Source organism: Oncorhynchus tshawytscha, linkage group LG11, assembly GCF_018296145.1.
Source record: "Oncorhynchus tshawytscha isolate Ot180627B linkage group LG11, Otsh_v2.0, whole genome shotgun sequence".
Lineage (NCBI taxonomy): Eukaryota > Metazoa > Chordata > Actinopteri > Salmoniformes > Salmonidae > Oncorhynchus > Oncorhynchus tshawytscha.
The window spans coordinates 33,444,083-33,464,562 of record NC_056439.1 but is presented as its reverse complement, the minus strand read 5'-3'; the positions used below and the strand labels follow the sequence as shown (position 1 = coordinate 33,464,562).

The 20,480-nt window shown below is 39.5% G+C and overlaps 1 protein-coding gene across 2 annotated transcripts; it reads right to left on the bottom strand.

The window, feature by feature from the left end:
* Nucleotides 1–4,010: 4,010 nt before the first annotated feature.
* LOC112233097 (visual system homeobox 2-like) lies at nt 4,011–11,572 on the bottom strand. 2 transcript variants are annotated; one of them, XM_024400505.1, is made up of 5 exons: nt 11,074–11,572; nt 10,594–10,678; nt 9,211–9,334; nt 5,525–5,705; nt 4,011–5,202 (listed from the first exon to the last, which is right to left on the bottom strand). In XM_024400505.1, exons 1-5 carry the CDS (start codon nt 11,492–11,494, stop codon nt 4,826–4,828), a joined length of 1,188 nt encoding a protein of 395 aa, XP_024256273.1. In that variant the 5' UTR covers nt 11,495–11,572; the 3' UTR covers nt 4,011–4,825. The 2 variants fall into 2 exon arrangements, with proteins under 2 accessions (XP_024256273.1, XP_024256274.1); XM_024400506.1 differs by having other exon boundaries at nt 4,011–5,139.
* Between the last annotated feature and the right edge of the window lie 8,908 nt (nt 11,573–20,480).

Below are 20,480 nucleotides of genomic sequence, written 5' to 3'. Positions count from 1 at the left end.
AGTAAGACTATAATATGTTATGTCCAAATAAATAATAACTCTGCCAATTTGCATGGTTGAATGTCTGTGTGTAACATGTCATGTGTATAACCTTAATATTCATGATGATAATTGTAATCCATATCGTATCACCATCATAGCTGCATCATAATTACCTTTAACATCATTGAAAAACACATCCCAGCATTTCCATAGCAATTGACGTTTCACATGATCATGAAAGAGACCTTGCATTACTCTAGAGACGGCTTCACTACAGTACTAATGTATTCCATACAATATGTTATTATTCCCCAATGCCCCTATTCTGATATCTTCCCCTTGCTTGTTGTAAACCTATATAAGTTTGTAGACAAATACATAAAAAAAGATAAACAATAAACATATTCAATTATAAAACAGTTCTCGACAATAGAGAGAGAGGGAGAGAAGAGGAGAAAAGAGAGAAAGAGAGAGTGAGAGAAGAGAGCGAGATCAGGTGTGTGTGTGTGTATGTATAAGTCTGTATGTGTAAGCAAGCATCTAATTGAGTACGTGTGTGTTCATATCCACTTCATAATGTTCAGACATTTGTACAGTTCCCATACCTTATTTTTTTCGTAACCTGAAGTCCCTGTTGAATTTAGTACAGCCACGGTGTTATGTAGTTGTCTCAGAATAGCTGTCCATCTATAAAGAGTTTGTCCACAATGATAAAGACACGCTAGCCATTCTCCCTTTGTTGTCTTTGTACCGGATACAGTCTCTTACGACATTTGTTTATCTCCCTTGGAAATTAGTCATTGAGACGGAATTTGGTCCCTTTAACCTTTCTAGGGCAGGCGTTCCGCTAGCGGAACTCCTCGACAACATTCCGCTGAAAAGGCAGCGTGCGAAATTCAGAAATATGTAACTTTCACACATTAAGTCCAATACAGCAAATGAAAGATAAACTTCTTGTTAATCTACCCATCGTGTCCGATTTCAAAAAGGCTTTACAGCGAAAGCACAACATATGATTATGTTAGGTCAGAGCCAAGTCAAAAAAACACACAGCCATTTTTCCAGCCAAAGATAGGAGTCACTAAAAGCAGAAATATAGATAAAAACAATTACTAACCTTTGATGATCTTCATCAGATGACACTCATAGGACATCATGTTACACAATACATGTATGTTTTGTTCGATAATGTGCATATTTATATCCCAAAATCTCAATTTACATTGGCGCGTTACGTGCAGTAATGTTTTGATTCCAAAACATCTGGTGATTTTGCAGAAATACTCATAATAAACATTGATAAAAGATACAAGTGTTATTCACATAATTAAAGATAGACAGTACAATGTTCTGTTGCACTCTCTGATGATGTATCTGATGACGTATATCCGGTCAATACCTGCAAATGTACAAAAAATGAAAAAACAGAAATAACTTATTTATAAGTATTTAGACTCTTTGCTATGAGACTCGAAATTGAGCTCAAGTGCATCATTTTTCCATTGATCATCCTTGAGATGTTTCCACAACTTGATTGGAGTCCACCTGTGGTAAATTCAAATTGATTGAACATATTTTGGAAAGGCACACACCAGTCTATAAAAGGTCCCACAGTTGACAGTGAATGTCAGAGCAAAAACCAAGCCATGAGGTCGAAGGAATTGTCCATAGAGCTTCGAGACAGGATTGTGTCGAGACACAGATCTGGGGAAGGGTACCAAAACATTTTTGCAGCATCAAAGGTCCCCAAGAACACAGTTGCCTCCATCATTCTTAAATGGAAGAAGCTTGGAACCACTAAGACTCTTCCTAGAACTGGCCGCCCGGCCAAACTGAGCAATCAGGGGAGAAGGGCCTTGGTCAGGGAGGTGACCAAGAACCTGATGGTCACTCAGACAGAGCTCCAGAGTTTCTATGTGAAGATGGAAGATCCTTCCAGAAGGACAACCATCTCTGCAGCACCACCTATCAGGCCTTTATGGTAGAGTGGCAAGACAGAAGCCAATCCTCAGTAAAATGCACATGACAGCACACTTGGAGTTTGCCAAAAGGCACATAAAGACTCTCAGACCATGAGAAACAAGATTATCTGGTCAGATGAAAGGTTCACCTTCCAACAGGACAACGACCCAAAGCACACAACCAAGACAACGCAGGAGTCGCTCCGGGTCAAGTCTCTGAATGTTCTTGCGTGACCCAGCCAGAGCCCGGACTTGAACCCGATCTCACATCTCTGGAGAGACCTGAAACTAGCTGAGCAGCGAAGCTCCCCATTAAACCTGACAGAGCTTGAGAGGATCTGCAGAAAAGAATGTGAGGAACTCCCCAAACCCAGGTGTGCCAAGCTTGTAGCTTAATGCCCAAGAATACTTGAGGGTGTAATCGCTGCAAAAGGTGCTTGAACAAGTAAATGGTCTGAATACTTATGTAAATGTGTTATTTCTGTTTTTATTTTTTTAGACATTTGCAAAATTGCCCAAAACCTGTATTTGCTTTCTCATTATGAGGTCTTTTCTGTAGATTGAGGATAAAACATTTTTTAAATCCATTTTAGAATAAGGCTGTAACATAACAAAATGTAGAAAAAGTCAAGGGGTCTGAATACTTTCAGAGTACACTGTAAATGGCATTTTTTCATGTGATCTGAAATTTCCGGCATTTTTAATAAACTGGACCATTGAATCAATAGTGGCAAATATCCCTCAAAGAATGAAATCGATGTTCCTAAAACATGTATTTTTTACACAAATCAGTCATTATCACACCAGATGTCATTGAATTGATTACACATAATAAAATTAGGGTCAAATGAACAGTGTAAATCTAATGACAGTGGTACTAGCCATATAGGGTCAATGATGATGAGGAGCAGCTGGAATCAAAGATCCAGTAGTGATGATTCAGGATGGACAGAGTGCTGCAGATACACTATAGGAGATTAGTGTTGAGCAGGCTGCATCCCCACATCTGGCTATTAGTACTACAGTTGGCCTAATACCATTTATAAAGTGGTCAAGATCCTTAACATTCCAAATGAAATACAACACTTATTTGGAATGTTTTAATATTCCTATTATACTGCCTCTAGTAATGCTATTTCCTTATCATTATTATTTATGTATGCTTGTTTCTGTCAGTTAGAAATTGCCAGTATTTCCCCTAACATGTGACACAGGCAGCCCAATTCCGATCTGTTTCCACTAATTGGTATTTTGCCAATAATTGGACAAAAGATCAGAATTGGGCTGCCTGTGTAAACGTAGCCAAAGATTATTATAATATTCTGGCGTGCAAACGTGTTGATGCCTACTGACACTCATCTGCCACTGAGGAGTGAATCTGATTCAACATGCAATCTGATGGATCCCATCTTGCATCCACTCTTAATAAATCGAATCTAAATCCCTTGCGTCACGTTGACTTGTGAACCAATGCATATACGTTAGCTCAACTTTGCAGCTAGCAGTATATGCATACATAAAAAAAGCTGGGATGGATAAGTGATCTAAACATCTGAAACGAAGGGATAAAAAAGCATTACTAGAGCCTGATAAGGTTCTTGGTAAGTATCAGAGCAGGTGCCTTTAATACAGGCTGAGAGCTTCTCATCTGGGCTGTTTCACTGGCTCTTCCATATGGTCCTCATGCATCGGCCCCATAGTTTAATTTGAGAGATTGAAGTCTCTCAACTGCAACAGATTGCAGACAGAACACAGTGCTACACTTGGCTGCCCTGGGAACAGTTCAGTTAAAGGACCAGCTAGCCACCTTCTAATGAGCATGACCAACGGAGCATCATGCACAGGGAATGACAACAAGGACAACTCTGGTGGATTTTAGAGCATCCTTTGTCTGGTACAGCAGTCCAGGACTTACTTCTTCCTGCTTACAGAAGATGTAAATATCATAAGTAAGCCCAGGTAGTGAAGAAGATCAATAATTATAGACCTACAGATTCTCTCGTGCAGGTTCACCTGGCCACTTGGCTTTGTGATGAAGTAATACACAAAATAATGTAACAGCAGACCTCATAAAAAAATGGTTTAATACTTTGTATTGCATACTATACAGACTGTGAAACAAAAACACAAACATTTAAAGACTACATGAAAGTATATTTTAACAATGCCTTTGTGAGCCGTCTTTATCTCCATTATATACAGCATAAGAACAATGTAAGACGTTTTAATTATTGTGTGTTCCAAATGAGTGGAATAATGGTTTCCCTTTCGTACATCATCATCCCACAGATGTCTAGTCGCTTCAGTGGAGCGACTAGACAAGAAACACAGTCAGCATCAACACTATGGATGCTGTGAATTCAATATAGAGTACAGTATAGTTTCAGAGATTGGCTACTTATATATCAACAAACGTATATATCAACAAATGTCCTAATTGGTTCATTATGACAAACACAAGTATGCACTTTGCACACTGAATTAGTAGTTTAAGAATATTCAATGATAGAAATGTGTAAAGTGGGTATCTTCTAGTTATAGGGGTTGTCAGCAATATACATCTGTATGGACTGCTAACCCCATATTAAACCATTTTCAACAATATGTAAGCATCAATATTTGTATGAATGTCAGTGAGTAAGAAAGACAGAAAGTGCATTGGGGTTTTTCTTAGTCAATAAAATACAAATGTAGATATTTAATCTTTCCAATAGGAAGACCAGTATAAAGCAGGTCATTTTAAAACAGTATAATAGAGATCTAGGATGTTCAACATGTAAAAACCTCTCAGAGAACACTGTAATACTGATCAATCTAGTTGAGTCCATACAGATGTTTAGAGCACAGTCAAGGGCACTGCAAAGTCTGTACAAAGTGAGGGTCTATGGACTCTTGGGCTCTTCCACTGGACTCAAAGGGCCATTAGATTTTTCCTCTGTCGCCTGTCTCTCCACTTTGCTCTCTGGTCTCTCGCATGTAACAGTCCCAAGCACCTTGGCACTGTGCTCCTGTGCTTTTGCCCTGAGTGCTGCGATGCTGTTCTCCCTCAGTTCCTCTTTGGAGATGGGTGACTTGCCCTCCACCCTCTTCTCCTCCACGTCGCACTCTTCAGCCCTCTGAATGGCTGGCTGCTGGGGAACATCGGACTTCCCTTTTGGCTGGACGACCGTGGTCTCCATGGACTTTTTGTGCATCCCTGTAAAGAATTGTGGGTATTCGGATTTAGAAAAGCGTCTGCTGATTGGAAAGCCATCTTGAACTGAAAATAGTAAGCAAAGAAATAGTTCTGATTTAGCTATAGGAATATGATCTTCAAATTGAGGATTCATAATAAGTGTAAAACGATAGTAAATATTTGCTGAATAGTTTTTCTCTCCCACTAAGCGATATGTAAATTATGATATCTTGATAATTTCATTTGATGAAAAGATGAAATCAAGTATGAAATGGTGTGCTTGGCCTCTTCCCTGAATGACGAGGAACACAACCTACAATCACAAGTAGGAAAGTAAAACGTGGAAAATATCTGAGAGTAAGCATGGAGGGTGAAACCTGCTGTAGATAAAACATTAGTCTCATACCAAGCAGCCATGGGGCACAGGAGTCCATGATGCCATCCTTGGCAGACTTGAGGATGGAATCCGGTAGGGGGATGGAGTGGCGGACCATGGCGCCATACAGCCCATACTCTGCCATCACACTGCTGCGACCCCAGCACTTCTCCCTCTTCCTCCATTTGGCCCTGCGGTTCTGGAACCAGACCTGTAACCCAGGAGGAATTATTCAGTACCCCTGACCAACACTGAAACTAGCAATATTCAGTCACACTGACACAAGCAGCATCAATGAGTCTACTAACTGACAGACACCACCACCTTAACTGGCACTAGCACTGGCATCACATTGTGACACAGTTGTCCACCCTGTGAAAAATCCAGCCCAATCTTTGGCAGACCTAATGGCTCTTTATGACAATTATCTTATTTTATTTGTGAAAACTACATAACTTAATCTGGTCTTGTTTCTCTCACTATTATTCCAGTTTACATTCACTTCAGTGTTGTGTTGTTTGAGATATCTGTAAGATCTCTTATGTAATGTGTGGTGATAAGATAAAACTGATGTGATTTGATTCAGCACATTGATTTCCCATACAGGCTGCTGGTGGTCTCTGAATGATCTCTGCCTTCTGTCAGTCCCTATCTCCCCCCAGCCTGAGGTAGTGTAGAAGGATAGTGACTAAAACATTAAGATACTTCACTTGCCCAACCATGACTAGTGGTTGGGGCCCCCAGGCTATCTGTCAGCTCAGTGAGAGGCCAAATTGATTTTATAGCACAACACAGAGCTGTTAAACAGCCTTGGCCACTTCTGATGGCTGTATGTGCAGTGCAAAAAATAATAAGAGGGGCAAGCACAGATATGTCTCGGCTGTGGAGGGGGACCAGACATTAAATTGAAAATGATCAAAACCATTTAGAACCTTTTTCTGGTAATTCTGATGATAGCCCTTATTTCATACAAGATACTTTTTTATGAGAAATTGTTTCTCTGGCCCTCAAAGGAAGCCGAGGGGGAAGCTGCGAGCAGAAGCGACCCCTAGGGCACGCCGAGGCTGATTGAAAAATAAGTTAATTTCAAGCCCAATCGATGGTGGACAGGCGGGCAAATATCACGGGAAATTAAACGAGCGGGACTCGGGGGAACGGCGCTATTGACCCGTGCTAATAAATTCAATGTAGTTATTTCGTCTGAACTCCCAGTGTCTCGAGCCAGCCTCCCCCTGGAACAGGGCAAGCTCGTCTGATTTAACTAATTACAATCTATGAGAAAATTGGGTGTTAATTTTATTTAGGATAGGAATAGCCTACGTTTATTTATTTATTTCCTTATTATTTATTCGCGGCGAAGAGCCTTAATGAGAACGAAATTAAAAGGCGCTCGGGCAGATGGATGGTCCAGGTCACACCGCAATCTTCTTCTGCCTTGATAGCATGATTAGGTCGTTAGTGCTCCTCTCCGAGAACAAATTGTTTCACATCCAACTGCGCCTGATGAGAGATGATCTGCTCTGGCGAGGATGCTGCTAGAGGTGTCTTTGACATCTCTGATCGATTTACGTGGGTTCACTTGCATCCTCCGTAAAACATTATGTGGTTAACTAGTTCGTCAAGTGCAGAGTAGGCTAGCCCTAGATCACTCCACTTTTCATTTTTTAGGCAATTCATTGTTTTTTTTAATACCTGCTTTATAGTCTGGATCAAGGTTATTTAAATCCCACGCCTAAAGCCAAAAATGTTGAGACGAGTCTATTTCAACGTAAAGGTCCAGTGCAGTCAAAATCTTCATTTTCCCATGTTTTATATACAGGTATTTGAAAAAATAAAGGAAATACCAATATAAATTATCTTAATTAGGGCGTTGGGCTGACACAAGCCGCCAGAGGCGTCAGGACAGCTTTGATGCGTCTTGGCATATATTCTACAAGTGTCTGGCACTCTATTGGAAGGATGCAAGGATGGAAGGATGGTGTTTTGTTGATAGTGTTGGAAAACGCAGTCTCATGCCCCGCTCCAGAATCTCCTATAAGTGTTCAATTGGGTTGAGATCTGGTGACTGAGACACACACACACACACTTTAAACCCCTTATGCTCCTTTGAGACCCCTCTTTGAAAGTCACTGAGATCTCTTCTTCTAGCCATGGTAGACAAAATAATGTGCAACTGGGCATTTTTATTCATGACCCTAAGCATGATGGGATGTTTTAATTGCTTAATTAACTCAGGAACCACACCCGTGTGGAAGCCCCTGCTACACTTTGAATCCATCATTTACTCAAGTGTGTCTTTTATTTTGGCAGTTACCTGTATATTATGAGGTTGGAATAATGCTGTGAAATTGATGGTAATGCCCTTTTAGTGTAAGAGCTGTTGGAAAAGAATTCCTGAAATTTCAGCCTGTTTGGTGTGATGACATCACCAGCAGCACAGGAGGTTGGCAGTACCTTGATTGGTGAGAACGGGGTCGTGGTAATGACTGGGGTGGAATCAATGGAATGGTATCAAATACATCAAACACATGGTTTCCAGGTGTTTGATGCCATTTAATTTCCTCCATTCCGGCCATTAGTGTCCTGTACTCTGTCCATGGACCCCAAAACCACCTTCTGCCCATAAAGGAATGATATGATATTCCACAGGAGTTTTGGCTTTCCATGGTGACATCACCATGTGGTAAATTGGTTAATAGACCAATAACAAAGAGAGTTCCAAACCTCTCTGCCAATGAAAGCTAGTTTTCCCCTCCTCCCTCAGACCACTCACAGACAGTCCTAGCCAAATGTTTGCTTGAGAAATAGTTTTTTGATAAATAGCTACTTTTGCCCATTTTAATGGTAATCTATTTAAGTAAGGTACTTCATTGTTAGCCAGAAATGATTTGATATTGATATAAAACCACTGCATTGGGCCCTTAAGGCCCAACTGATCATTCATTTGTTAGCAAAACTACAACCATTATCATGTACATTGAATTATGATTATTTCCAAGAGAATAATGCTAACAATGCCAATATCAAAAGCAGATCACAGTCACAATGTATCCAGTGACAGATATCAATAGTGCTTAATAGTGCTTGCTCTAAGATAAATGCAGAACATATATTAAAAAGAAGAGGAATTATTCACTGTTAATCGCATTTAATTGGAGAAAGATTTTTTACAATTAGCACAAGTTCTCCTGTATTAAATATTTTGCAGAGTAACAATATTCCAGTTTGATTTTCTTTGCAAGGACACTGAGTAAGATGTAAAAAATAAAAATAACCTATATGACATAATATTCCAGTCATTTTATCCAGTAGATAAATAAAAAATAATAGGCTATAAACATGAATAATGCTGTTCTGAGACATTTAAATGCTATTTTAGTTTATGCTAATAAATTGAATGCATTTATGTTGGGGAGGAAGAACTCAAGTGAAAAAAATTAATTTCCTCTGACATGATATACAATAAGAAACTGTCAACATCACATGATATACAATAAGAAACTGCCAACATCACATGATATACAATAAGAAACTGCCAACATCACATGATATACAATAAGAAACTGCCAACATCACATGATATACAATAAGAAACTGCCAACATCACATGATATACAATAAGAAACTGCCAACATCACATGATATACAATAAGAAACTGCCAACATCACATGATATACAATAAGAAACTGCCAACATCAACAGCCTGCTGTCATACCTGTATTCTGTCCTCAGGAAGCTCTGTTTTCATAGCCAGCATCTCTCTTGCATACACATCTGGGTAGTGAGCTTCATTAAAGGCCTTCTCCAACTCCTCGAGCTGGTAAGATGTGAATATGGTTCTGAAGAAATATGAAATATGTAAATTGTCCACATTGAAAAAATGGTCGCAATGCAAATAAATAGGCAAGCTCGGTTGACTATTATTTCATTTAAACAGATCAGCTGTACAAATGCACACCTTAATTTGCACGGTGGCCCAATGCATGCCGTACATCTTATATATACAAAGGTTTTGGTGGTATGCATTTAATCTTAGGTACATGCAAAACAATGGTGCATTTTAAAAATAGAGTAGGCCTAACTCAATGCAGCGACCCTCTCCTCCACATGCCATCCAAAAGCAGGTGCCCGATCATAGTATTTCATTACAATAACAAGTATTCAGTAGCCAATGCATGTAAGCCAGAAAGCAACGCGAAGGGATATTGCATCATTTTCATGCACTCGGTAAGTGAGTATAAATAAATGGATAGATTAAAAAAAGATTAGCAAAACATTTAGCAGGCTCTAATCCCTTTTTTTTCTTTATGCTGGAGGAAAAGGAAATGATCTATTTCCATTTCAATGTCTCATCCCCCTCATAAAGGAATTATAAAGTCTACACAGACTAAGCCTATATCTTTATGAAACGTTTTAATAAGTAAAAGGTAGGTTATGTCCATATGGTGTACTATTAGGTCTATACACTCGATTGTAAAAAGTCTATATTCAAAATAGGCCCATGCATCATGAATTGACCGGGGCTGATTCGCAACAAAACGCTGATGCTTTCACACCCCAAAACAAATGTACATCAAAATGAATTAACAAAAATGCATGAAATAATACGGAATTCTTAGAGTAGACTAGCCTGTAAATTCACACTTGTAGGCCTAAATCATTAATTTGCTATATGGAAAAATGCAATCCAAAGACGATTAAATAAGGAAATGAGTTGTATGCCTAACTGCATAAAAATAATTTGTATTAACTTTATAACATCTAGGCCTAGACCCTATTAAATGTAATTCCATATTTGTTACAAGGTTATTCATATTGGAAAAGGACAAGCTGTTTGTCAGCTCAGTAATTAGCATGGGCTACTTTCTCAATTCTTCAATACATTTTCTAATTTTTCAATCTTGTTACAATAGCCTTCACAAAATCCAAAATAGTTGTTCTTGAATTAAGACAGTTCAAAAGCCCTAAACAAAAAAACAAGTATCGTTAGGCCAAACAAAAAAATGTTGAAACGTGCGCTTCAGAATTTGAAGCTATTAGGCTGTAGTGTTCTGATAAACAACAATAGGCCTATCATGTGTTGGAATGCAACACCTACCGGTGCCGTCTTTTCTTCCGTTTCTTGCTCTGGCTTAATGAGTTCTTGGAGAGTTTTCGTTCGCTTGATGACACATCTTCTGAGTCTGTGAATATTAGAAAACGTGAACGACTCGTTTGAGGAATTAGACATATTCAATATGTTATCACAATTGTAGTGTTAAAATTGAGTAGGATAAGAAACAACGTATAACAAAGATGTTATTATATCATGTTCTTGTTATAATACTGACAAAAGTAGCCGATTTGTATTATTGTTAGTATAATTTTATATTATAAGTTGCCTATGGTTATCCATTGTGCTTTTAAAGTTCAGCCTAATAATAATATGAATACTAATACTAGCTTACTACTACTACTACTACTACTACCACTAATAAGAATAATAAGCTAACTACTAATAATAGTACTACTATTACTACTAATAATAATACAACTGTATATTTTAAGTCTTTAATGTAATGACGACTGCAATTCCTACCTGAACTGGGGGACTGGCTGTGGTCCAGATGTCCCACAGTTCTATTGTGGGTTTGCAAGTGAACGTTCTGCGCATCCTGCAGGACCTCCAAAAACGCTGGTTGCCTGTAGAATGACGGAATCCCTCCAGGCCCGATTAATCCCATCCCAACTCCTACACCAGCGGGGCCAAGCATTGACCTGGCGGCAAGCAGGTGCGCCCCAGCTGGCATCGACTGCAAGGCGCTCCTCGGGGCTGCCGAAGGCTCTTTATTCAGCCCTAAAATCTCCTGTATCCCGAATCCCGTGCATCTGGGAGGGTGCGTGGCGCTGTTCTTTGATTGTTGGTGCAGGCTGTTATTCCCTCCGTTAGCACCGATAGAGGACGTTTTGGATATATTCAACGTTTCCGATAGCACCGCAGCTCCTTGTTTACCTGTCATGGTGTCTTCGATAGTTGGCCTATTCCCTATTTGTATCGGCTCACAGGTCGGTCCCCAGTGCACTAGCCACGATGTATCACTCGAGACTCTCTAAAATGGTCCTTTTATCCAACAGGTCCATCCCAACAAGAGTCAGAGTCCAGCAGCCAATCAGCTACGAGGGATTTTTCCGGATTCCTGCGCATCAGGCATTATTACGCGCCTTTGGAAACGGCTTATTCCGAAATAACTGATATATTATAAGGCTGTAGGTAGGCTACACAAACCAGAGTGTCAGGTTAACCCAAAACGCCTGCGGATAAAGAAGATGAAACAGGTGGACTGACTTGAAGAATGTAGGCTAATACGAAGCTATGCTATCCATCCAATGTACTGAGAAAAATATATAGCCACACGCCGTTTGCTATGTTTTTCATTGATATGTGTGAGCGTTTATACTGTACATAGAATATGACAATTATTCTGGTATTTAAACGTGATCTCGATATTATACGTTTCATGCAGGATTACAATTATTTGAGAGGGATTGAATCGACCTGGGATCTGGATTAAGTTACCGATTTGATTTCATAAAATTAAGATGCATGTCAGTGTTTAGGCTATTAGCCTCTTCATTGAATATATTTCAGACCAGCTTCTAGTGCTACTTCTATCTTCTATGATCTCCATGTCCATCCGTTGCCTCACATGAACGGATAATTGATCTTCAGATGCTACAGAGGAAACCACACAGAAATCAAAGCCTCTCCAAAACGACAGCTGGACGCGAACACACATCTCTGCCTCGCCACAGACTGCTATTTCACAGCAGCGACAGTACATTACAGATTATGGAGATATTTATTTCACATGAGAAATGGAAAATTAGGAAACAATCTGGGCTACCAACGCTTAGGCCTATTATAATCTATTTATTAAACAACGTGGTGTCTAATTAATTATACAAACAAAAGCAACATTAGCCCACTGTTTCACTTTCAATCGTTTAGAAAAGGATAGTCCGAGTTGTATTAAACCTCTTAAACCCCAAAAGTTACTGATGCATGGGGAGCATGCTAAGCATGCGTGCACGATGTTCATAAAGTGAAATCAAATGAATAAAGATGATTACCATTATCAAAAATGTCACAATTTTATCGGATGTTTAATGTGTTACATACATTTCTTTATTTGTCTTGCTAATTGCTTTTCTTTTCAATTCACATTTTAATCCCCGGTGCAATCCAACGCAATGTATATGCACAATTCACTTTGTTTGAATAAAGGCAGTTTAGGTTAAATATTTGGAGAGAACATGTAGGCAGGCCTATTTTAACGTCAAAATCTATTTCGACTATTTTGTTCTAAATTTTATCGAATTAGGCTATTTGAAAAACATAGATTTTATATAAATTAAATTGGCATTATTCGTATAATTGTTCCAACAATAAATTAGATTAGATAGCCACCTTTTCTCCTTGCAATAGCATTCGTTATCCTATATGTCAGAGGTCTTTTCCACAGAATAAGTCGTTTCATTTGAGAGGAATAGTATACTTCATTTGGTTCAATTCACAGAGTGACCTACTTAGTTAGTTTCGAATGTAATGACATTTTATTGGTCACATACACATATTTAGCAGATGTTATTGCGGGTGTAGCGAAATGCTCTTTGTGTAGCTAAATGCTTGTATATGGCAGCATTATTTTGTCAAGCTGTTGTGAGCAGGTTTACGATTAGGCCTACTAATGGGTCAAATAAGTCATACAATCATTGTTTTCCGCATAGGGTTTGGATGCGTTTGGAGATGTGTGTGGGACAATTTGGACATCTGGACAGATAATTACACCCAGATAATTTATGGAAATGAGTTGAAACTATCTGAGGGGGACAAAGCTAACTCCGATCTTATCTAAGTGCCACGTGGTAATAGATTAATACATGTCCTGGTTTAAAGTAGACAAGAAGCGCGTTAGGTATTATGCCTACTTAGTTATTCCACAAGAAATGACACATACTGATTCGATGGGAACTTGATGTTATTGTGAATGTGAACATTTACGGATGATGTCCAGCCATGGCTACTGATAGAGACATAATCCCGTTGGAGCCAGGTGTGGGTTATCATGTATAAACAAGACACCTCATACCATTAGCACACAGGCTCTCTGATTTACGTCAGGCTAAAACCGACCTATCCATGGCTACAAAGCAGTTCATTCAATATATAATTTACACGTTTGAAGATAACCCCATTTCGATGTAGATACAGTGCCTTAGGAAAGTATTCATACCCCTTGATTTATGCCACATTTTGTTGTGTTACAGACGGAATTAAACATTTATGAAATATATATTATTTCACCCGTCTACACACAATACCCCATAATGACAAAGTGAAAACATATTTTTAGACAGTTTTATAAATGTATAGAAAACGAAATATAGAAATATCACGTTGGTATAGAAATAACCCGACAGGTTGCTAGATCGAATCCCCGAGCTGACAAGGTAAACATCTGTAGTTCTGCCCCTGAATAAGATAGTTAACCCACTGTTCCTAGGCCGTCATTGTAAATAAAAATGTGTTATTAACTGACTTGCCTAGTTAAATAATAATTTTTAAAAAATTGCTAGGCAAAGATTTTCAGATTTTGCCTGTGCTTAGCTCCATTCTGTTTCTTTTGTATCCCGAATACAAACATACACATAACATGATGCAGCCACCGCTATGCTTGAAAATATGGAGAATGGTACTCAGTAATGTGTTGCATTGGATTTGCTGTATTACTTTAGTACCTTGTTGCAAACAGGATGCATGTATTGGAAAAGTTTTATTCTGTACAGGCTTCCTTCTTTTCCCTTTGTCAGTTAGGTTAGTATTTTGGAGTAACTACAATGTTTTTGATCCATCCTCAGTTTTGTCCTATCACAGCCATTAAACTCTGTAACTGTTTTAAATTCACCATTGCCCTCATGGTGAAATCCCTGAGCGGTTTCCTTCCCCTCCAGCAACTGAGTTAGGAAGGACGCCTGTATCTTTGTGGTGACTGGGTGTATTGATACACCATCCAAAGTGTCATTACTAACTTCCCTATGCTTAAATTCACTGCTCGACTGAGGGACCTTACAGATAATTGTGTGTGTGGTGGAGATGAAGTATTCTTTCAAAAATCATGTTAAACACTATTACTGCACACAGAGTGAGTCCATGCAACTTTTATGTGACTTGTTAAGCACATTTTTACTCCTCGATTTATTTAGGCTTGCCATTAACAAAGGGGTTGAATACTTATTCACTCAAGATATTTCAGCTTTCATTTTTAATACATTTTTACAAATTTCTAAAAACATAATTCCACTTTGACATGGGGTATTGTATGTTGGCTAATGATAAAAAAATCTCTATTTAATCCATTTTAAATTCCGGCCGTAACACAACAAAATGTGGAAAAAATCAAGGGGTGTGAATACTTTTTGAAGGCACTGTAAATAGCCATTAGGGCATGGCAATTTGTGTCAAAAAGGAAACGTTTGGTAAAATGGTTATTCTGACAGGCTAAATTGCATTTTGTTCTTGAAATGTGTGATTATGTCCATATCTGATCTAGTCAATGGGGTGAATGAGACATGGATGCTAAAACAAAATAAATATTGTAAACTACATCAAACAGTTAAAATTGAGCCACTGATTAAGAGGGAGAAAAACATTACCGCAACAATTACTCGATCACCAGTTGAAACTAATTAGGAGGCTATTAAGTGGAAATTTCATTACGGGTAATGAAGAAATCAATGTTATCAGGATATGCTAATGACGCATCAGCCAGTCGAGATAAACCCATCTATTCACATGGAACCGTGAGTCAGGATGACCTGTCAATTACACGGCGTGTTCCTGCCCTCACTCCACTTCTGTTGCAATCTATCGCGGCTTTGTTGTTTATTGTTGCAAGAGACCCTCTTTCTCAGTATGGCTTTTAATAATCCATCTCCATATGAACATGACTCCACCCTGATTTACATGCAGAGGAGAGGAGAGTCTAATAGGGCTCTAGATTAAGGGAAGATTTAGTTCAGTCATTCGTATATTTGGTTGCTCATCAAAGACCACAAGATCTGAAGGCTGCAGATTAAAAGGCAAACAGCTGTTGCAAAAATGTGTTTATCTGTTCTGTTCCCCCTTTCCCTCTGTTTCCATCTTACTGTGGGAGAGTTGTCATGTTGTGTAAACCAGATTGCCCTCAAATGAGAAACAAATATAGGTTAAGATTTCAACTCGACGAAAGGAGGCTGAAATGGAGAAGAAATAAACAAATGTGTGCTTCAACTTTAAAGCACATTATTACGTAGCCATTCCAAATATGACTATCTAGTGTGTTAGACAAACTGAGGTCATCTGAAGTAAACTTCTTGACCTTCATAGACGAGAGATCAAACCAGAGGATGTTTAACTGTCACTTTCCATTTCACCAGATATCTTAATGTCTCAAACAAAAACCTCCCCCTTTGAATATGAATGGAGTCTTCAGTCTGCTGTCATTTTGATGGGAAAAGCTTGATGTCTATTTATAATGAATAGGTAAAGAACTTTCAGTATACAGGAAGGTCACTAGATGATGAGCTGTATAAGTAACATAACTATGCATTTGCACAGCTCCTGCAGATTGCTTGAACTTGATATCTCATACTATGCAATCTAAATGAAGGATCACTGATGCTCACACAGCCATACATCTGCATTCACCCTATACTGTGCAGATATAACGAACGAGACGCAGCATTTTTCAACTCTAATCAGACTGTGCCAGCAGCTAAATCCAACACATTTTGTGATTCAGCTGTTATAGTTCTGAATCAAGCCCGGCTCCTAACTCTATAGCTCTGTGTTGAAACAGGGAGCCTGTCCTGATGACAGAACACATCTTGTGCCGAGTCAAGGGAAAACTAAAACACTGCAAGAGGTTCTGTTTTTTTTCTTTCCCCAAAGCGCTGCCAAGGGCGTGATGACCCCCTGATGCAAAGTGAGTTTACAAGCTCCAGTTCTCATGGCTCCTCTACAATGGCGTGTTTGGGAGCTGCCTGCCGGCATTGCTTAACTAGGCGAGGAGTTGATTAATTTGCACTAATTGACAGCTAATTAAAGGCCTGAGGGCACATCGGATTGACGTTTGTCGGGGCAGCGAGGCTCGGGGAGGTCAGGTCTATGTATTGTTGATGGATGTAGGAGTTTTTTTCTCTCTGTATAGACGACCCCTCCATGGGGAATGACCTGTTTCTTGAGGAGCATGTCTGGCTGGACTGGAGGTTTCGCATGACAGGCAGCCACCAGCGATTGCAGCATATTGTGAACGTCAGGTCACTTACTGTGTCAACGCTCAGTAGACTGATCAATGTACATCAGCCAGTAACAACAAGTGTTAACCAGCCACCTCAGCAATAGGCCATGTAAACCAGTGTCAACCAGTCAGCTCTACACTACCTGAGCTAAACAGTCCCTTTTCAACCTTCTAATGATGTAAAACTTCTGTTAAAAGCTTCCATAGTGGTTATTTGACAAAAAACAAACACACTGTACACTAGACTAGAGCAGACCAATTAAACAGACTGCAAGGGACCATAATAAACCTTGGATGCATTGGGGGTAAAATAAGTAGATTGCCCTCCTCCCACAGCTTAAATTTCTGCCCATCAGTCGATGCTGCACATCCACTCCCCTAACCCCATCCACACAGGAAAAAACACACAGTGTCTGGGAATGGGGAAATGATATATATATACACACAATACAGTACCAGTCAAAAGTTTGGACGCACCTACTCACTCAAGTGTTTTCTTTATTTTCTGCATTGTAAAATAATAGCGAAGACATCAGAACTATGAAATAACACATATGGAATAATGTAGTAACCAAAAAAGTGTTAAACAAATATATGTTATATTCTTCAAAGTAGCCACCCTTTGCCTTGATGACAGCTTTGCACACTCTTGGCATTCTCTCAACCAGCTTCATGAGTTAGTCACAGCTCCATGAGGCATTTCAATTAACAGGTGTGCCTTGTTTTAAAGTCAATTTGTGGTATTTCTTTCCTTCTTAATGCGTTTGAGCCAATCAGTTGTGTTATGAGGTAGGTAGGGTTGGTATACTGAAGATAGCCCTATTTGGTAAAAGACCAAGTCCATATTATGGCAAGAACAGCTCAAATAAGCAAAGAAAAATGACAGTCCATCATTACTTTAAGACATGAAGGTCAGTCAATGTGGAACATATCAAGATCTTTGACATTTTCTTCAAGTGCAGTTGCAAAAACCATCAAGCGCTATGATGAAACTGGCTCTCATGAGGACCACCAAAGGAAAGGAAGACCCAGAGTTACCTCTGCTGCAGAGGATAAGTGCATTAGAGTTAACTGCGCCTCAGAAATTGCAGCCTAAATAAATGCTTCACAGAGTTCAAATAACAGACACATCTCAACATCAACTGTTCAGAGGAGACTGCGTGAATCAGGCCTTGATGGTCGAATTGCTGCAAAGAAACCACTACTAAAGGACACCAGTAATAAGAAGAGACTTGCTTGGGCCAAGAAACATGAGCAATGGACATTAGACCGGTGAAAATCTGTCCTTTGGTCTGATGAGTCCAAATGTGAGATTTTTGTCTTTGTGAAACGCAGAGTAGGTGAATGGATGATCTCTGCATGTGTGGTTCCCACCATTAAGCACGGAAGAGGGGTGTGATGGTGTGGGGGTGCTTTGCTGGTGACACTGTCTGTGATTTATTTAGATTTCAAGGCACACTTACACAGCATGGCTACCACAGCATTCTGCAGCGATATGCCATCCCATTTGGTTTGCGCTTAGAGTGACTATCATTTGCTTTTCAACAGGACAACAACCCAACACACCTCCAGGCTGTGTAAGAGCTATTTGACCAAGAGTGATGGTGCTGCATCAGATGACCTGGCATCCACAATCACCCAACCTCAGTTGGACTGCAGAGTGAAGGAAAAGCAGCCAACAAGTGCTCAGCATATGTGGGAACTCCTTTAAGACTGTTTGAGAGAATATTAAGAGTGTGCAAAGCTGTCAACCAGGAAAAGGGTGGCTACTTTGTAGAATCTCAAAGAATTTGTCTAACACTTTTTTGGTTACTCCAAAAACACATTATTCCATATGTGTTATTTCATAGTTGTGATGTCTTCACTATTATTCTACTATGTAGAAAATAGTAAAAATAAAGAAAAACCCTTGAATGAGTAGGTGTGTCCAAACTTTTGACTAGTACTGTATATAATCATTATTTTGTAAGAGTTGAAGCTGGGTCCGTGCGAGAGGCAGGGGGTGCAGCCACTTGGGTAGCCTCTGTCTGTGTGAATCGGAAAGACAATTAGGGGCTTATTAGCAACCTGTGGAGATGTGTAACTTGTGGAGAGTGAGAGCTCCCCAGTGCGGCCAGAGCCCCTGCGACATCTCCAGCCGGGAACAGTCTGAGACATTGTCTCACCTAATTATGCTGGACGGACTTCTTTTTGTTTACCATTCAGCATGCCTGTCTGATTCCCTTTCTGCCTGGCCGCTAGCTCCGACGTCACTGGAAGTGTGCTAATTAGAAAATAAATGGTCCTAGTAATTATGTCAACTCTCATTAAAAGGGATGAGAATGAGCAATATTATTTTTACGCATTGTTTTGTGTAGGGCCTCTACTTCCAATCCTCATTAAATGGAAAAATGCCCTTGTAGCGGGGAAGCACTCTCATGTCAGAGCTCCTTACATGTCCAACGCCAGAGAGGTGCTCTAACAGAGTGTCTATGGAGTGGCACATGCATGAAGTTATTGCCCTAATTAAAAGTTTGAGTCCCCCCAAAAACTGTCGCATCATGAAACCAGTTTCTGAAGTGAATTCCATTGTATCCTAACCCATTGAAAGATGCAATTGTATCCACAGATGCACACCGAGGTTGATTTCCAATTCAGTTGATTATGAGGACGATTAATAAATATGTTACTACACTAAAAGATGTAGGGCTGGGCGATATAGTGTATTTTATGATATACCGGTACTGACGCATGGACTGGTTTGGGTTTTTACTTTACCTCCTATAACGGTATTTGAATGTTTGGTTTGCTAAATGTGATAAGCTGTGTGTAAAGTCCATTTTTATATACTGAACAAAAATATAGACGCAACATGTAAATTGTTGGTCCCATGTAATATGAACTGAAATAATAGATCCCATACATTTTCCATACATACAAAAAGCTTCTTTCTCTTAACCATGCCAGCCCAGGATCTCTCAATCTGGATTCTTCACCTGCTGACCAGACAGCTGATTAAATTGAGGAGTATTTATGTCTCTAGTAAAGCCTTTTTGTATGGAAAAACAAATTCTGATTGGCTGGACCTGGCTCCCCAGTGGGTGCGTCTATGCATCTAATGAATGCATTTCAATTGACTGATTTCCTTATATGAACAGTAACTCGGTAGAATCTTTGAAATTGTTGCAAGTTGCATTTATATTTTTTGTTCAGTATTGTTTACTTTGCTACAGGAGTCATCTCTCTCTGCTCTCTCCATGCCGCTTTCCACACAGACCTAACCCCGTCCCGTCACTCAAGGAGCGTATTTGTTGTTCCTCGACCACCAGAAACGCGCGTTCAGTCTGCATGGTCAATGTTGATGACGATGCTGTTTTCACTTTGCTTCTTAATATAAATCCACTAGCGTTCTAGAATTACACTATTCGTTTGTGTTTCTTACATCTGCAAACAGCTGGTTTGTCTTTTCTTAGGAAGTTTGGCCTAAATCTTGTTAGCCGCTAATGCTAATCACTAGTTAGTTGGCTAGCTTGCTAATAAATGTACTGTCCGAGCAAACGTAATTAGTTATACAGCCTGATAATTGCAATGATTGCGTAGACCTAAATCAGCAAGTTGTTTGTGCAACAGTGTCTTCTAAATCATAGAGGAATTACATGAAGCAAGAATGTAAACTACGTGAAGTAGA